The 19,228-nt window shown below is 38.3% G+C and overlaps 1 protein-coding gene across 3 annotated transcripts in view; it reads right to left on the bottom strand.

Annotated features, from left to right (window-relative positions):
• The window catches only part of LOC124612328 (nucleobindin-2), an 87,771-nt gene that overhangs the window by 6,375 nt on the left and 62,168 nt on the right, over window positions 1–19,228 (bottom strand). For 2 of the 3 annotated variants that reach the window (XM_047140465.1, XM_047140466.1), the window contains exons 7-9: window positions 16,010–16,190; window positions 1,633–1,789; window positions 1,423–1,491 (exon numbers count right to left, since the gene is read on the bottom strand). In XM_047140465.1, coding sequence (XP_046996421.1) covers window positions 1,423–1,491; window positions 1,633–1,789; window positions 16,010–16,190 — 407 coding nt within the window. The remainder of the gene's footprint in view (window positions 1–1,422; window positions 1,492–1,632; window positions 1,790–16,009; window positions 16,191–19,228) is intronic. The other variant, XM_047140467.1, reaches the window with a different exon arrangement.

A 19,228-nucleotide genomic window follows, 5' to 3' on the forward strand; every position in this document is an offset into this window, starting at 1 on the left:
TTTTTTTTCTTTAGGGGTGCATTAAAGACATTGTGTATCACAATATTCCAACAACTGACGACATGCAGGAACGTATTGTGCTTGCTTGTAATTCTCTTCAGCAGGCAACATTGGAAGCTGTAAATCATTCTTTCATTCAATGAGTGCACCAGTGTACGGTGTCCAAGGTAACCACTTTGAGCACCTTTGAATGTTCTACTCCTGGGCAATGGTACATGAGAGTCAAAGTCAATTTTGTGTTATGTTTTTACTGGGTTTTTATTTGTTTTCTGTCAACTCCAGCAAGAGGACGAGTTTGTGATCCCGGGCTCAAAGTCAATGTTGTGTTATGTAATTAATAACGTTGTGTTTCAGTGAATGATACACTATGATACATTTTTGAATAGGTCTTTAGGAGAAGAAATGAATTACCGAATAAAAAATACAGGGTGCCATTTGAAAAGGTCATACCGCTGTTTGTATCTGTGTAAAAAACAAAACTAAAATGAAGGCAATCATGCTGACTGATGTCCCCCCTGATGGCTAAAGAACATTTGCTTGAAACATTTTGTATTTTATATCTGGACAAACAGTTATTTAGGGTGATCAAGATAAATGGGACACCCTGTATAAGAGTCAAACAAAATAAGGATGTCATGAGACCTTACAACAGGGACACGTATTTCAATTTAAGAAGAAGGCTTGATGTCCAATACACAGTTTGTTAAGATTTCACCAGTCATCTTCCACTATCAAAAACTGAAAATTTTGGGGAAATGTGCATTTCACACAACATTGACATGGGCTGGGGAAACTAAATACATGTCAAAGATTGCAGCAGTGAGAGTTGAGTAAACACAGGTGATGCACTAACAATACCTCACAGTCCGTTCAGGTTCAGTCAGCAAGCACATGACTCTGCTCGGAGCGTCTGAAGTATATGATCAGGTCAGGTCATCAAAATATTGTGTGCAAACTAAAATTGTCAACCCGATTAGAAACAGACAACATACCGTCAATCATTCACATCAAAAGAATTTCATAAATCATAATTACTAAGTTCTGATGCACACACAGATTCAAAAAACAGCAGAAACAACAACAGTATCATAATGATAATGAAACCTTGGTTTTACATGGTAAATTCTGATCTTGCACCTGTGAATAAGTTATTGTAATGTGCAGAACACAGAATTATAACATATCAATAAAGTTAACCAATAAGAAGCAACAAAACTTTTGGGTGAATTTGCAGTTCCTCTTTTCTGTTAACTGCCATTCACAAAGTAGACTTGACATTTGAAACAACTTAATTTAAGGAAGATCTCAAGATTATTAAAATATTAAAACAGGAATTAAACTTCATTCCTGCCACAGTCAATAAAGTTACTTGGATAACTGTTCTACTCAGCAGGTATTTCCAGACTAACTACAGTTACATACTTGCTGTGGGTGGTGAACTGGCTGTTGATGACCAGGTGGTGGAGGCATGCCATTTGGGTAAGGTGGAATCTAAACATGCAAACGTATTGTGCAGTTAACAAAGAAAAACAGCTGATGATACAAGCGACACTATACTACACTACAAGGGTGTTAACAGCAAAATGCTACACAAGTAACTTAAATTACATATGAAAGGAAATGTAATCTTACCAGTCCTTGAGCAACCATTTTCTGGATGGCTTCCAGTCTTTGTCTTTCAAACTCATGATACTCTTCTTGGGTGAAAACTTGCTGTTCATCCAGACTTTCCCAGCCTTGATCCTTTTCAAAATCTGGTTTCATAGTTTGTGCAAGAAATTCAGAGTAGCTGAAATAATTATAACACAAAATATTAAGCCAATAAAACTAAAGCTATGCTATCTGTGCACTTTTTATTTCTCTCTCAACTTCCTAGTATTAAATCTTGTGATCAGGAAAATATTTCATCAACAACAACCATGCTTTCAGTTAAACAATGTTTTAGTGCAGCACAAACCACACTACCATAATATACCACTTTCTCATTAATTTTGTATTTTTGAAATAATATAAATTTATAATATAGTTGTATCCACGAATTAACATAACAAAAGCACTCATACTGTTGTTAATTTTGTATTTTTGTGATTATTGGTATTTATATTAAAGGTGTATATACCACTTAACATAAAGAAAAGCACTACCATCTTCATACTTTTAATAACATAATCATATAAAATGATTATCTATTAAAATTTGAAGAATTCCTATGTATCGAGATGTTCTTTTACATGTTGACTGTCACCATGCTTAGTGATGGATGTTTCACTGCCAGGTCAGGCAAAGCCCAGCCAGTCACACAACACTAAGTGCGGGGCACTCCTGTGGCAGCTGGTGGTCACATATCAGTCAACGCATTATACTGAAGAAGAAAAAATTTACATGCATAAAATTAAGAGATGCATATTTTAAGGTCAGAAACATTGATTTTTGGAGAATGAGAGCTACATGAAAAATTGAAAATCATAAATTGAGCAGAGCAGAATACTGTCTTCTTATAAATTGGAAAGGTGGAAAGCTACTGTGTCTTGCTCTGCTCACTGCACAAAAATCACTGTCAGACAAAGACTTCCTCCAGGCTTTTCGATGCACCAATGTCTTTAGCTACACACAACCAAGTGTCTCCTGTGTGTTTTCTAATGCCATCTATTGCTCTCTTGGGGTCATGATTTCTATCTTGGTACGACGTCGATGCTGACAAGGAACATCAGCAACAAGACCCAACAAATCAGCCTTATGCACTGTCCAGAGCACATCAATTATCCATTTGTGTACTGCCGAATTCATTTTAATTACAGTTGTAATTATATCTTCAATTCGGGCTGGTCTCTCTATATTTGTTTGTTGAAGGTAAATACTATTTGTAACCTTCCCTTTACAGGCACCTTATCAACTTTTGTTTACTCTTCTTCTTATTTCTTTGGTGACTGTGCAGTCATCATTTTAAAGTTACCCTGAATACAAAAACTAAACTGGTTCCATGAATTCATTATTAACTTGTACAGTTTTTAGATGTGTTGGTTATATGTTATTTTTGTTCCACTATAATCAGTTTTCACTCACGCTTCCAAACTAATTCTTTCATTGATTGACAAAATTTACCTGCAGTAGTGGTGGTAGATACAAATTGTCTGGGTGAGCAGAAAGACTGGCAGAACCCAGAAATCCCTAGTTGCTGGGGAGGAGGGACTTTACCAGTACTACATCAAAGGAGCACATGAGCTACAACACCCAACTTCGCATCAAGGTCTGAATATGTCCTATGCCAAAATTGCAGGATTCTAGTTCCACAAAGCAGAATAATTTTACAGAAATTCCAGATATGCCAAAAAGCTCATATCAAGAAGACAAAATTCATTGTCACTTAGCCAGTAGTTGTAATACAGAAAAGAAGGAAGTAATGACAGAATACATTTATCAATACAAGAACAAAATACATATAAAAATTAATAACATCAAATGCATTAGCCTTTTAAGGTGTCGTGCAATAGCTGAAAGAGTCAGTTGTCAACACCAATCATCTTGTATCATGATCTCAAATATAATTAATATTACAGTTTACTTTACCAACATCTCATTATGCAAATGTGCTTGAATGTCAAATCCTCCATACAAATGAGGTGTGATCAAAAACTAATGGAAATTTTTGTTTTCTAAAAGTGTCTTTGTTTATTCATGAACATCAACTTCGTCCCCTTCAAATAAGCCTTCTCAGGTATAATACACTTGTGCCAGTGCTTTTTCCAATCTTTGAAGCACTTCTGGAATTCACTTTTTGTTTATGTTGTTCAGCTTCTTCAGTAATTCTGTTCTTATCTCGTCAGCAGTGGCAGAACGACATCCTTTCTAGGGTTGTCTTCAACCTCAGGAACAGAAAGAAGTTGCTGGGGCCCCATTTCTGGCAAATATGGTGGCTGAGGCAACATAACTTTTTTTTTCTTTTTTTTCCAAACAATCACAAACAAACCTTGAGTTGTGGATGGGAGCATTATCAGGATGCAATTTCTACAAGTGGTTTTGCCACAGTTCTAGTTGTTTTCTTTGGACTGCTTCATACAATCAGTGCTTAATTCCAGCTAGTATTCCTTATTGACCATACGATCATAAGGCTCTATCCCACCATAATCAAAGAAAACGGTGAGAAGAATGATCATGTGACCAAACTTGTCAATTTTTTTTGTCTTGGCTCTTCTGGCAGCTTCCACTGGTACAATTGGGCCTTGGTTTCAATATCACACACGTATACCTATGTTTCATCACCTGTTATAACCATCTTTAGAAGTTCTGGATCATTGTCAACTTCATTCAATAATTTCTTATCGATGACTACACAATGTAGTTTTTGGTCGAAATTCAACAAATTCAGAACAAACTCTGCTGCTGCATGTTTCATGCCCAAAACATAAAAAACTGCTTGCCATGAGCCAAAGGATAAGCCGATATCATCAGCAACCTCTCCGACAGAAATTTTCCAGAACCACTTTCTTTACTTCTTCCACACTGCTGTCAGTAATTCATGTGTTATGGCAACCAGAGTGGCAGTTGTCTTCGACACCTTTTTGGACCTCTCTGAAATGTTTATACCGCTGAAATTCTTGTCTTGTTCATAGTAGATTCACTGAAAGCCACAGTCAACATTTAAAATACAGTGCTGCATTTTATTCCATTTTTCACACAAAATTTAATGCAAATTCTTTAACTGATCTTTTTTGAAAGTAAAAATTCCCGAGCACTTGAAACCACACGTAACCTTTTCGACTGTCAACAATAAACTAAATATTCAAAACAGCTGAAAAGGCAAATACATCAGGAACATCTGTACAAAATAAATATTTAAAAAAATGAAAATCTGATGTACAAACATGCAAATTTTAAAAAATCCACTACTTTTTGATTGCATCTCTTACACATAAGATGATAATACGAACATAGCATTGTGTAGCCCTGACCACCCCTTTCTCCCAATACTGCATCTGTGTAAATTTAAGTTTTATTTAATAAATAATCAGGTATTTATTCCACAACAGATTTTCACTCTGCATCAGTACGTGCAATGATTTCGAAAATTCTTAGCAGATTAAAACTGTGTGCCAAACGGACTCGAACCTAGGCCCTTTGTCTTTTGAAGACAAGTGCTGTACTGACTAAGCTATTCAAGCATGATTCTCAACAAACTCTTGCAGCTTTTTCGAACCAGTACCTCCTCTCCTATCTTCCGAACTTCACAGAAGCTCTTGCATTCTTGGAAGAAAGGATATTTCCACGAAAGACAAAGGTCCCCGATTTGAGTCATGGGCCAGGATAGTTTGAATCTTATAGAAAGTTTCAAATGATTACTCATTTGGTTAGTAATAGGCAAAAAGTGTAAATTCGAAGACCAACACTGAGAAGTGAGCATCAAGACATCCAATATTCTCAAGACTATGTTTGTTTAACTATTTATTGATATATCTTTTATTTAAGGAGGAGAACATGTGTGTTTGAAATATGTACTGTTGTTGTTTAATAATGAACCAGTAGACTTGGAATGGCTTGTGAGGTCAGAAAATGATCAGCAGAGAAATGAACTCCCTTCCATGTTAACTGTAGGCTTAAATTTTTTTGGCAATTTTGTTGGAGCATGGTGTTGCACAAGATTGGCAGAGGCTATGTGTTGACACCCTTACAGTCTACTGCTGTTAGTCACTCTCACAATCAAGAGCTACATCAGTTTGCGTAAGATTCAAGTGATTGTTTTTTGGGCTGAGAATTGGAAATGCCACTTTCATACTTTCATATGTTTTATGAGAAAGCTCTGAACAATAGTTTGGGACTTAGAATAGTCTGCATTTCTTTCAGTGATAAAATTTGGCCCTCAGCCAATATTTAAACATTTTTACTAGTGCTGGACTCTGAGCAGCAGATGCGACTTAGAATTATTTGTGCTGTTTTGGTGACAGGCTCTACAGAGTGTTAAAGACTACCATTTTGCATGTGGATTGTACAATAGTGCTATAAGGCATTAAACTGCCTATCTGAGCATGATCTGTCAGATCTTACTGAAGCTGTAGCACTTCAGTATGTTGCATTTGCACACCAGTTAAACAAACAGATGTGTACCGGATTCTGGTAGCACCTGTTCTCACATACAGAATCTTTAACTGAGCTTGTTGTATTTCATATGTTTGAGACTCCACTTACTTCCACTATTTGTTTCAGTGAAGGGCGAATTATTCACAAGTTTGACTGCTGTGAATCGAAACTATCTACTTGATTCAATTTATCCATATTTTTTGGTATGGTGTTAGATTAAAGTCATTTGATTATTATTTTAACATGCAAACTTGCTTGACTTCGAGACTGTTTCAAATGCATGATTACTTATGAACCCTGTTGCACTCTCAGCTAGGAAAAGGCAAGCACATGAGCTGTACATTAGTGTAGTCCGCCTCAATAGGTGTGCTGGTTGCTCTCTTTAGTAAAATGTTTCCAAGTAGCAAAAGTAAATAGGTAGTATTAATGGCCAAGTTGTTGTCCATTTTATGCTCAATATTTTTGCCAACCAACCCAGCTTTCATCTACAGGTCCTGCAAGCTGTGTGTACATAAGAATGTACACTCACTGTGTGGACTCCAACCAACTGATTGGGAGTATGCACACACTAAGAAAAAATAAATAAGCAAATAAATAAAAAATGTATAAATATAAACAGAAGATGCACCACAAAGGAATTACCCAAATGGGACAGAAATTAGTAGATGTGATGTACATGTACAGACATACATAACTTCAGAAAAATTGGATGATTTATTAAAGAGAAAGAGGTTCACAAATTGAGCAAATCAATAACTTGTTGGTACACCTATGGCCCTTATGCAAGCAGTTACCCAGTTTGGCACTGGCAGAGCTGTTAGATGTTGTGCAGAGAGATATCGTGCCAAATTCTGACCAGTTGACATATTAGATCATCAAACTCCCAGGCTGGTTGAACAGCTCTGCCAATAATTCTGCAAACATTTTCAAGTGGTGAGAAGTCTGGCAATCTTGGTAGCCTAGACAGGGTCTGGCAAGCATGAAGATAGAGTAGTAACTCATGCTGTGTGCAGATGGGCATTATCTTGATGAAATGTAAGCCCAGGATTTCTTGAAACGAAGAACAACAAAACAGGACATAGAATATCGTCAATGTACTGCTGTGTAGTGATTAGACAATTGACAGTTTTTTACAACTGATTGGCCAGTCGACTGTTTTTAAGTTCAGTTGGTTTTTTTCAGTCAAATGAAACAACTGAATGAAACTAGTCTTTGTGGCAATGTCAGCTATATGAATGTTTTTACTCACTCAGCATGTTTGAGTGATTTTACTTACATCTTTTTCTGTCTTTCTAGATGTACATGAACCATACTACGGGTGACAACTTTTTTAGAGCCAAATAAAGTATCTTATTTCAAGGAGATGTGAATGACAAGTACATTTCTAAAAATATATTCAAAATGTATGTATTTACTTACTGAAACGAGAATTTTTGGCTTGTGGCATTAAATATCAATTTTTGTTGGTTTTAAAAGTTTAATATATGGTGCTGCACTGTAAATTTGTTATATACGAGGGCGAGTCAAATGAAAACCTTTAATTTGTAATAACAAATCGAAATTTCGCGCTGTTATCCTGTAAGTTGGGAAGCGTGCCACAAACAGCGTGCAGAATGGCCCATAGGTGGCAGCATAGTGCAGATGCACACATACCGTCACAGTATCAGTATAAAGATGGCCATCCCACTTGCAACTTGCACCAAGGAAGATCAGCGTTCTGTTATTCGGCTTTTGCATAGTGAAGGAGTGAAACCCATTGAAATTCACCGACGAATTAAGGTTCAGTACGGTGATGCATGTTTGTCACAGCAGCAAGTCTACGAATGGAGTAGGAAGTTCGCAAATGGAGTGACTTCAGTGGAAGATGCTCCTCGTCCAGGTCAGGCACCATGAGTTGTGACTCCACAGAACATTGCAGCAGTTGAAGACATAGTGAAGGAAAACTGCTGAGTGACACTGAATCTGCAGCATGTTTACAGATTAGTCATGGGTCACCACACCACATCGTGCATGATATGCTCCAGTTTCACAAAGTGTCTGCAAGATGGGTGCCACGACGGATGACTCCTAAAAGGAGAGAACGATGTGTTGATGCTTGTGAAGAACAACTTTGGCGCTTTGAACGAGAGGGTGATGGCTTTCTTGCAAGAATCGTTACTGGGGACAAAACCTGGGTTCACTTCCACCAAACGGAAACGAAGAGAACGAGGAAGGAATGGCGCCATTCCTCATCACCAAAACCAAAGAGGTTTCGAACAGAACCATCAGCAGGGAAGGTTATGCTGACTCTCTTTTGGGATGAAAAAGGCATCATTTTTGGAGCATTACATGCCTAGAGGGACCACTGCCACCAGTGCATCATACACAGATCTCCTAAAAAATCATCTGCGGCCTGCAATCAAATCAAAGTGATGTGGATTGCTGTCAGCAGGTGTCCTTTTGCAACAACATGACAATGCAAAGCCCACACTGTCCGTACAACAGTTGCAACAATCACAGACCTGCATTTTGATTATCTTCCTCATCCACCTTACTCACCAGACCTTGCCCCAAGTGATTTCCATATGTTTGGACCACTCAAAGATGCAATGGGAGGAAAGAAGTTCCGTTCTGATGAAGAGGTACGCCACGCGGTGCACGAGTGGTTTCGCAGACTTCCAAAAGAATTTTTTCTAAAAGAATTTATGCACTTTGTAAGCACTGGAGGACTTGCATTGAGCGTGGGGGAGATTATGTTGAAAAGTGATACAGCTTTGTACAACTTCTGCACAATAAATAACATTTAAAGAAATATTTAAGGTTTTCATTTGACTTACCCTCGTATAAATGAACAATCACTTTTTAACATGTTTTTATCGGTTTCTTGTCTTTTTAGGTACAAATTTTGCAATTGATTTTAAACTAGCTTTCTGATAAGCTGGAGACTTGAAGCTTGCAACATAGCTCTGAATTGGATGACACTATAATATTAACTCGCTTTCGAGTCCAATGTTTGGCAGAGGTTACTTTGTTTTTCAGTCTGTCTGTCTGTCGGTCAGGTACAAATTTTGCAACTGACTTTAAACTAACTTCCCAATAAGTTGTAGACTTAGCTCAGAACTGAATGACAATTGCCTCGCCTTCTCTACTGGTTTGTGGTGGAGAGCAGGTACTTTGTGTACTACTGCCCTGTGTTTTTGTTCCAGTCGTGAATGTTTCTCTATTAAAAATGACTGTTGCTAAGCTTCCCTATGAGCTTGATTCTCTCTCATTTTTACATCCACGGTCTTTCCATGAGATATCCCTATGAGGAAGCAATATAATGGTCGGCTCAGTTGAAGGGAAACTGAAATAAACCTGAAGTTTACCACATGTAACTGTAAAAATCTCACAAAATGTTGAAAAATTTCACACACACAAGACTAAAGAGCAGAAAATAACTATTTCAACAGAGATACTGCTTAATATAAAACTGTTTTAAAATGAACTAATAAATATGAAAAAATCTCTCTTAGTCCCATACAGGTTCCTAATGTCATAGGGATAGTTCAGAAAATTTGTGCTAGTGAATTTTTAACAGCTATGACATTATCTGCAAAGCTGGAAATGCTGGGAGGCATGTATGTAGCTGGTGATGTAATTTCCTGCACAAAATATTTACCTTCCACACAAATACAGCAGAGTCCCGCTAATCCAAACCTGGTAATCCGAATGTTCGGTTAATCCGAACGTGAAAAATGTTACTCTAAGTATGGAAAAGTGCACAGTAAACTGCTGTACATACACACATTTTAATTTATACAGTACAGTAAACATGCATTAGAAAAATTGGCAAGAAAACATTAGGTTTAAACAATGCATAACAATGAAAGAAAAGCTGTCAAACTTACTAAATACAGCTGACATTTTATCCCAACTTTTTAGATGACAAAACCTCGGTAATTGTTTTTTGGCGTACTGAAGACAGTCTGTTATAATATGATGCATAGTCAAGCAATTGTCTCATAAACATCAAATCAGCAGGTGTAGCAGTGGGCTGTTGCTCCAAAGAACGCAGTGCGAGGTCAAGGGTTTCTGCTGGCTCACTGTGTGTCACCAGCTCTCCTTTGTCGCTTTTAGGCGCATTGTCACTACCGTCACAGCAGTCCACTTGTTCCTGGTCTTGAATCACAGCACCAGATCTACATCCCCTTCACTAGCTTCTTCACATCAAGGGATTGTCTGTATCATTTGTAGTAGATTTTTCTCTTCATTTTCAGCTAGGTTGTTCTGAAATTCAAGAGATGTCCACAGTTTTCTCCACGACTTTCTCAGAGTATTTTCTGAAATATTCTGCCATGCCTCAGCGGCGCTATAAACAACATCCTTCACATTGGTCTTTTTTATTTTGTCCACTAAAGGAATGCAATCATCTTGAATCAGCATTCTTAAAAATTGTTTCTTGTAAATCAGTTTTAATGTTTGCAGTACGCCCTGGTCCATCGGTTGTAGAAGTGGTGTAACATTCGGCAGCAAAAAGTTCACCACAATTTCTCCATCACATAATTCCTCAGTGCTGCGGTGAGATGGCGCATTATCAGTGAAAGGGATTGCACAGGGAGACAAATGATTTTCCTTAGAAAACCACTGAACAGAGGGAACCTGGCCGTGAAACCATTCTTTTAACAGCTTACCACCCATCCATGCTTTTTCCTGGTTGCAATAATACACGGACTTTACGTTGCAGTTTTTAAAATCTCTGGGTCTAGCAGATTTGCCGATCAGCATTAAAGGCAGCTTGTGATTACCAGCAGCATTGCTGCACGCTAATTTTAAAACCAGGAGCATGGTCTTTGCTTTTGACGCCAGGCTTTTTGTTGGCAATGTCCTCAAATTATGGCCAGCCTTGTCGGTGTTATAAATTTGTTGGGGAGAATACTTTCCCTCTCTTATAGTTTTTTCAAACTCACCCAAGTATTCCTTCACTGCATCACGGTCAGAAGAAAGCTTCTCTCCAGTAATAGTTAGCTGACAGAGTCCATGACGTTTTTTGAGTCTGTCCAACCAATCCCTACTCACGCCACTAAAAGACTCATCACCATTCATCGACTTGTTCAGGTAAACAGGCTTCTCCTGAACCAGTGCTCCACTCAAAGGAGCATAAACCCAAGAAAAAGAGCTTCTTCCACTTTATGATATCGGGACTGTTTCAAGTCTGGGAAAAACACTCGAAATTCGGCAAAGACGTTGCACAGGAATGTTCAAGCTTCACCCAGTTCTTATTCCAATCACAAATGGTTGCTTTACCAACACATAGTTCCGTTGACAGTTTAGATACATTCTCACTGTTGTCTATCCGCTTCAGAGCACTTAGTTTTTCTTTGAGAGTTAACATTGTATCTTTCCATTTACTCATGACGAAAATGCGTACACCACTACACCTGAATGAATACAGTACAACTGTTACATGCGCCAGCGATCAATAACCAACATAACCAAGCATGAGCCAATTGGCAGTGCACTGAACTCAGACACTACAAAGATCTCAACAATGCAAAACAACAAGGGCAGGGAGCGAGAGTGAGCCATTGTTCCCACGCTTGTTCCCATTTGTTACCATGGTGTACCTACTTATCTGCTTGGTATACTTCATTCTAGAAACTTGTCACCATAATTCCGGCTAATCTGAACAAATCCCTAATCTGAACAAGGTCCGATCCCAATTAATTCGGATTAATGGGACTCTACTGTATATGGTTGATTATGCAAATGATCACATTGCCTATAAAACAGAATGCAAACTGTTGCTAAAACGAGGCAAGATTCCTTTCTTCTTCATGTCATTAAGGGAACCATTGTGTTCATCTCTGCATCTCCCAATAAGAGTTGCAATACATCCAGATTTCCCTGTATTGATCCTAATTTTGAGGGCATCCAGAGGTGTGCTGGAGTGATTTTTATACAACTATTTGGTGTAAACCTGGAACTTTTTCCGTATAAGTGGACATTTGATTCATTAGAAACAGACTGTAATAAATCTTAGTTAAAATTCAATAAAGGAGGACTGAACCATAGACAGTTTCTTCATTTTAGTCCATTTAAAAAAAAGCGGCAGTTATCATGCTTAGACACTCTCCGGTACACAAACATTATGTTCCAAAATGATCTTTACAACTTTGATCATGTATATTTTAGAAATGGGAATAGGTAGAAACATGCAGTTTATGGCATAATGTTAACATACACGTCTACAGCTGTTTTTTGTCTCTTATTTTCGCATGTTAGTTATTGGCACTTTGCTACCTATCCCTGTTTCTGAAATACAGGGTTATACAAAAAAGGGTCCATTTTACCAATCCAATAAAACTAGAAGTGATGAAGGAAAGGAATTGCATTCATAGTAATCGAAACCCTACAACCTTGCCATTTACGAAACATTAATGGCATTTATCATTTTTTAAAAATTACGTCCTTTAGATGGCGTCCTCCTGAGTAGATACATTCGTAAAATCTGCTGTTGAGATTTCTTATTGACCACTGCAACATCTCAGCTGGGATGCTGTGAATTGCATCCTGAATTCTCTGTTTTAACTCATGCAGGGTTCTTGGTCGATTCGTGTAGATTTTGCTCTTGTAGCCCGACAACAAAAATCACAGACAGATAAATCTACTGATCTAGGGGGCCAGGGAATGTTACCGAGTCGTGAGATCAATCACACTGTTGCCAAACAATTCTTGCACATATGCCATTGATTGCCATGCAGTGTGTGATGTCGCTCTGTCCTGTTGAAATCAGGCTTCTTGAATGTTTGGAAAGTTTTTCAATGCAGGTGTAACGAATGTACATAACATCTCAACATAAAGCTTGGCATTCACAGTTATTTTGTTTCCCTGTTCATTTGCAAAAAAATACAATTCGACAACCTCATGTGATGAAGCACCACTCCATACTGTACTTTACTAGTGTGTAAAGGGTCCTAATGAACATAATTAGGATGTGTGTTTGCCCAGTAATGGTAGTTCTGTTTATTCACATAACCTGCGAGATGAAAATGTGCCTCATCTGACATCCATAACTTGTTTAGAAATTCGTCGTCATTAAAACAATTGTAACCGGTAATTGCACCATCTGTAGTTTGTACGGATGGAATTTTAAATCAAAATGAAGAATTCTGCAGTCTCTTCAACGTTATTAATTCAACATTTTATCAGGTGTTTCAACAAAATGGCATCATGACGTCCTAAAAATGTCAAAATTCCCTCTGCACTGCTACCAAAGTATCAGTGTTTTATAAAACATTTTTATGGCTAACGCACAGTGTTGTCCATTCCACTGATCCATGATTACTGAAATAGCGGACTGTTGACTCGCTAACCGTTATGAACCCGCAGTGCTGCCACCTGCCCACTGCTGCCACTACTCATTTCTAACATTTCCCTCATTTCTAACATTTCCGTTATTCTATGTCACCCTGTACATGTGATCAATGTTGCGAAGACAAAATTGGAACACCCTATATTTTCCATACTTATTTATTGAGACAATGGGAAGCTTCCCACAATGAGCAATCACACAATCACATACACCGCACTGCCACCCCACCCGCCAGACAACTGGATATCTTAAATGTCATTTGCCCTTCTACTCATTGAGCTGTATGAAACTGATATCATTTATGATCATATTCTTTACTGCAAATTAGTACTACATCCGAACATGACTGCACTTTTTAAAAATCATTCTCAATATCATGTAATTTACACCTGCTGGTGGGATGGAGACATGTGCCCACTGGCGTTGTCGGCACTTAAACGCAAGTGGGGAAACATTCCCCCTCTCATGTCCCTGTTCGCCACGCAACACCATGGCCATCGACCAACTTATCATGAAGAGGCTGTCTGTCTCTGGCAAAACAATCTGATTTGACTCAGATGTCCGGGGTTTTCAAAGCTTTTGTCTTGTGTTGGCAATTTACGTGATGAGAGGCCTACCCCAGTGATACATCAGGTTAATTAGTTATGCAATAATGGCAACTGGAACAATTTAATCCACAACAGTGCATGGATCCATTTTAATTGTGAAAAGAAAAATTACCCCATTCAGTACGTAATTTAATGAACATGTATACTGCTTATTTTAACTTTGGCATACCCCTGAGGCAAGTCTTCGCTTAGGACCAATCTCTGTTACTATAATGTAGCACTGCTTTAGTTCAACTAATGAAATTACTGCAGGCTTGTTTCACTAGAAAGACTGAATGGATACCTTGGTCATCTAAAACATGAAAGAGTGGTTTCAGTGAAAAGAATGAACACATGGTTCAACCAACGGAAAAATTACCCACTGATTTTTTTCACTTGAAAAGAAAGAATGAATAATTCAGTCAATATGCAAAGCTACAACAGTGTCAAATCTTTTCATTTGACTGCTAACACACTGATTGCTTTCACTCAAAGAAAGTAAATGAATAATAATCCAACTGATACACAAAATACAACTGAGTCACATGATTTTGTTTTCTTTCAGTTGCTCCCACATACTGGTTTCAGTCAAAGAATGAATGAGTAGTCCGAACAACTGAATCGATCGTTTTCATTCGGTTGCTCCCACAGACTAGTTTTACACGAAAGAATGAATGAATAATTCAACTGATACATGTAACTACAACCAAATGAGTCAACTGTTTTCCAACAACCAAAAGAATCGATTATTTTCATTTGGGCGTTCCCATCACTACCGCTGTACTGTAAGAATGCTGCGGGTGAGAACGAAAGGGCGTCTGCTATGAAAAGAAATGGCATCCCAGAAGGATCAGTTCTGGTTGGTGGGCTGTATGGTGGGTGACAGGTTGGTATCGCACTGCTGTCCGGAGCGTCTCCAGACATGTCTTCGCTTGTCATTGGGGCTCAATTTGAAGTTGGAATCGTCACTGAACACAATTCTATAGTCACTGAACACAATTCTACTCCAGTCAATGGAAGCTTAAGACGGGTCCTTGAAAATGACCAAAGGTCAAAATTCATTCTTGAAACACACTGAGTGTTCTCTTTGTAAGTGATATACCACAACAAGCTACAAACTACCATACCACAGAAACTGAAATTAGTGAAGTGGAAATGCCTGTGCTGCATTCTCTCCATTCACTAACGCTATATTAACTCTGCTCCATCAGCCCAGCACCAGTGAGCACGTGCAGCTCACCTGCTGAGCCCAAGTCCATGCCTTGTTCCATTGCACACAAACATCAGGATAATGATCTAAAACTGGTGCATTAATGGACAAACTCTGTCTTTTTTGAAAGTTATCTTGGTATGGGAAACCACCTAAATTATTTCACATGGCTCATCACTGCCACTTCACATCCAAAATACGTTTTTTGTTTATCATCAAAACACGGTACAATTTTACCACAGTTGAGACAAAGCTTCATAACCTGCAAAATAAATTGATATTATTTGGCATTCTGTTTGTGTTGCACCTGATACTCTAACTTTAGAAATGCACTTAGAAGTGATTGGTTTACAAAGCTGCATTCTTCTCAAGGACAGATATTACAGTAGCACAAATTTGCCCCAATGATACGAGTAGAAGAGTATCCCAAAATACACAGAAATGCAGCCATCATATCTATAGTTTGGTCAGCATTTGGTTGCAATAAGCTTTGTTCGTTCATGAAAAGGAAAAAAACTTCACAACCCAACACTAAAGGGGCCTTCTATGTGTGACACAGATATTTTCTCACTTATGAATAAAAAGAAATCTCATGTTCCACAAACATAACACTCATTAACAGTTTTCCATTAAATGGATGCTGTAACAATCTTATTTCCTCAGTACACTAAGCACTTTGCACACCTAGCCCACCGGCGGGGTGCAGAATGCACGTGGACTCTCAATACTGAATGTCCCTTGCCCTAAGGCAATGTAGAAAAAATGACTAAATTCACAACACCACAGAAAACACTTCTAGAGTACTACCTGATTAGACCATCCTTATTGGTATCAGTTTCAGCAAACACATGTTCTCTCATTCTTTCCATTTCCTCCACTCGTTCTCTCATGTCAGCGTCTGGTGCTCCAGATTTATACAGCTTGTCCAGTTCCTTCAAAAATAGTGCTTTTACCTCTTGTTCATCCCAAGCACCATTTCCATCCAAATCTGTAAAAATAATAATAAAGTTACTAAACTTTATGCTACATTTTATTGGTATGCAATAGTCAGTTTATACACCTTATATTAACTAGCAACATCTGATTGCTACCAATAACCAGTCAATACTGTATTATTAACAGATGGCAAGTTGATATACAAAGGCATTAGAGTGTATGGACTTTGGCCAGGGGTATTTTGAGGCTATGAATGGTTCTATGATGGGAGCATCTCTGACACCAGGGAACAAGAGTTTAGTGTATCACTGACAGCAAGGTCTTTAGACATGAAATACTTGCCTTCCTGGAGAACTGCAATTATTTAATGAACAATTCCAGCATTCATCCTGAAGTAATTTAGGGAAATCTTTCGGTACCTTTAGATGGACCATAAAAATCACATACTGCTGACAATATATCCCAATAATGTTGTTTGGTAACATTGTGGCTACTTGTACAACAACATTACCAGCCACTGCTGTCTGGCAATGTTGGTGGTTATACATTTCTAAGCCAGAGGTGTTTACATGGGGACCCTTACTGATCGACAAAAAAAATGATGAACATGAGGTAGTGGAAGTGAGTGTGGCTCTCCTGCTTTTACGTCACACAAGGAATAAAGTTAGAAATAATAAGAGACATTGGACTTTGAGGATGTGTTCTTTTTTAGGTAAGCTGAATGCTTCAAAAAATGTAACTCGTGAACTGACATGGGATACATACATTTTCTGAATGGCAAAACATGATTTCAAATATCTCGCGAAAGTGGTCCAAGAACTGCCAAAACCAACACATACATGGAAGAGTGTGTAACGTCGGACATGCATATCCTCTTATTTCTGTCTATTGTACAAATTTTTTTCCTTATTTTGTTACCTGAAGATATAACATTTCTGTGTCTTTGTATATTGTAATTGTTTTACTATTTGTATATATATGCATTTATGTCGATGTATAATTGGTTTGTTTTGTGAATATTATTAGTATTTATACGCTGGATCTGGTCTAGGGAAAATTATGCTATCGAACGAATACATCAATAGGTCGTGTGGAGAACCAAAGTGTTTAGGATCTTTGGTAGTGTTAACTCGGTCACGTGGAGCGCGGGCAGAGGGGAGTCTGGCTGGGGTGGTGCAGTGGAGCAGGTGTGTTGTGTGACGCTCCCGCGAGTTGCCGCACTTTCGGGGTTGGGCAGCATGTAATTGCGCTCGACTTGCTATGATAGTTTCTGACACGGTTTCGCGGACGGGAAGCATTAGCTGGCGCACATCAAGAGCCCGTTTCGCCTGGTGACCGTGTCGAGGAGGAGGCGCGCCAACATCCAGCTTCTGCAACAGCGACGGCCGACAATGAGTGACTGTCGCCACCTCCTCGACCGACGACTGCAAACCTTCAATCAACCATCAAGGAAGACTGGAAGCACGTAAAGGTTTAGAACTGTATGGCAGACCTCAGCTTTTCAAACAGTTCCATTTTCATAACTAAATTACAGCAATGTAGCATGAACCTTTGTTGCCCATTGTCCCAATTGCATTACCAAGCAGGGTCCCTTCGTTTTCCGGAATGAACCCGAGTGTCGTTGAAATTCAAACGCCAGCATCATCCAATTTCACTGCTTTAATTTCAAAGTTCAGTTAAGGTATTCATAGCTGGCTACAATATTTAGATTACACAAGCACAAATTAAGAGTGCGAGTTTTGTTACCGTATTTTAGCTTACCTGTGACTGCAGCTCAGCTTGGTACGTACTAAATTTTACTATTGTTAATTGTTCAGAATCATTTAATCAAGTTCAAAGTTAAATCTCTTATTTCTAAATTGCGTAGATTCAAGTAGCTTTTGAAATGATTGTTGAGGTAGTCCAAGACTAACCGTATTTTACTGAATTTCGATATGCTTCAGAAAGAAAGCTCACTATTAACTTCAGTCACTAAATTAACTTTCGATTTTCCGGTTTTATTAATTCTTTTGCTAAATTAAGTCAGAGTGTAGCGAAATTTATTACTTCTGACAAACTTTCAGTTTTCACACTACACGTGTCAACCTTCAGTTGCCACGCTTTTAGTGCTAATTATATGTGCAATAACCTTTCTTTTTCAGTTATTATAGTAGTTGTCAATAGGACTGGCGACCGTAATTTTCCCCAAATCTCAAATTAGTGCCAATTAATTGTTAACATGACGACCACACATTTACTTTCTTCATTAACTTTACCCCTTTTCAAAATTAATTTCCACCAGTTTCATTTGCATTTTTCCTTTCATTTAGATGTAATCCTTTCCTCCCTCTTTACCGACAGATTAACTACGGTGACGATTGCTTTTCCCAAATTTCCATTAGGTACACGCGGTTTAATTTTTCACTGTCATTAAGGTCGATACGTGAGGGGGAGGTTACAAGTGTATACCAGTTACAACCCAATTGGCAATCACTCTTCAGCTGTTAGCTACTGGCGGTTCATAGAAACTTTAACGTACCTCTTTAAAGAGCACTATTCATCAGTAAGCCTCTTGGTACCGGAAGTATGCAATGCTTTTGTAGGATGACTGAAGGATTTCATTATGGTAAGTTGGAATAAGGATACAGTTTTTATTTACACTTTATTTTTGTTCACCAGCACACCACTGTTTAGACTATCAATTCCTGCTTCAGGCCCATCTAGAGAAATATGAAACTCATGGTATCAAATGTGAACTATGTGACTGAAGAGCTGCCTGCACTTCCACTCTTCCTTGGCATCATTTTTACAATGCATTTGGCTTGGTCTGAAGACTTTGGAATTTTTTGTGTGCTTCATCAGACGCGATTCTAAGTTCATCAGCAACAGCTTGCCAACAATCCTTTTTCTGAATGTGAACGTTCTATACATTATTTTCGGCATTACATAGCTCTGGTCCTAGACAAATTGCGTTTATGAAATTCTTAATTCTCTCATTTGTCCACTTCTCTGTTGCTGTGCACAACTAATGAATGACCATATGTATACGCGCAAACTTTGGAACAAAAGCGAGACACTATTGTGGCTGCAGCACTTTTAGTGAGAGAAGTA

The sequence above is a fragment of the Schistocerca americana genome, chromosome 4, assembly GCF_021461395.2.
Source record: "Schistocerca americana isolate TAMUIC-IGC-003095 chromosome 4, iqSchAmer2.1, whole genome shotgun sequence".
NCBI classification, from domain to species: domain Eukaryota; kingdom Metazoa; phylum Arthropoda; class Insecta; order Orthoptera; family Acrididae; genus Schistocerca; species Schistocerca americana.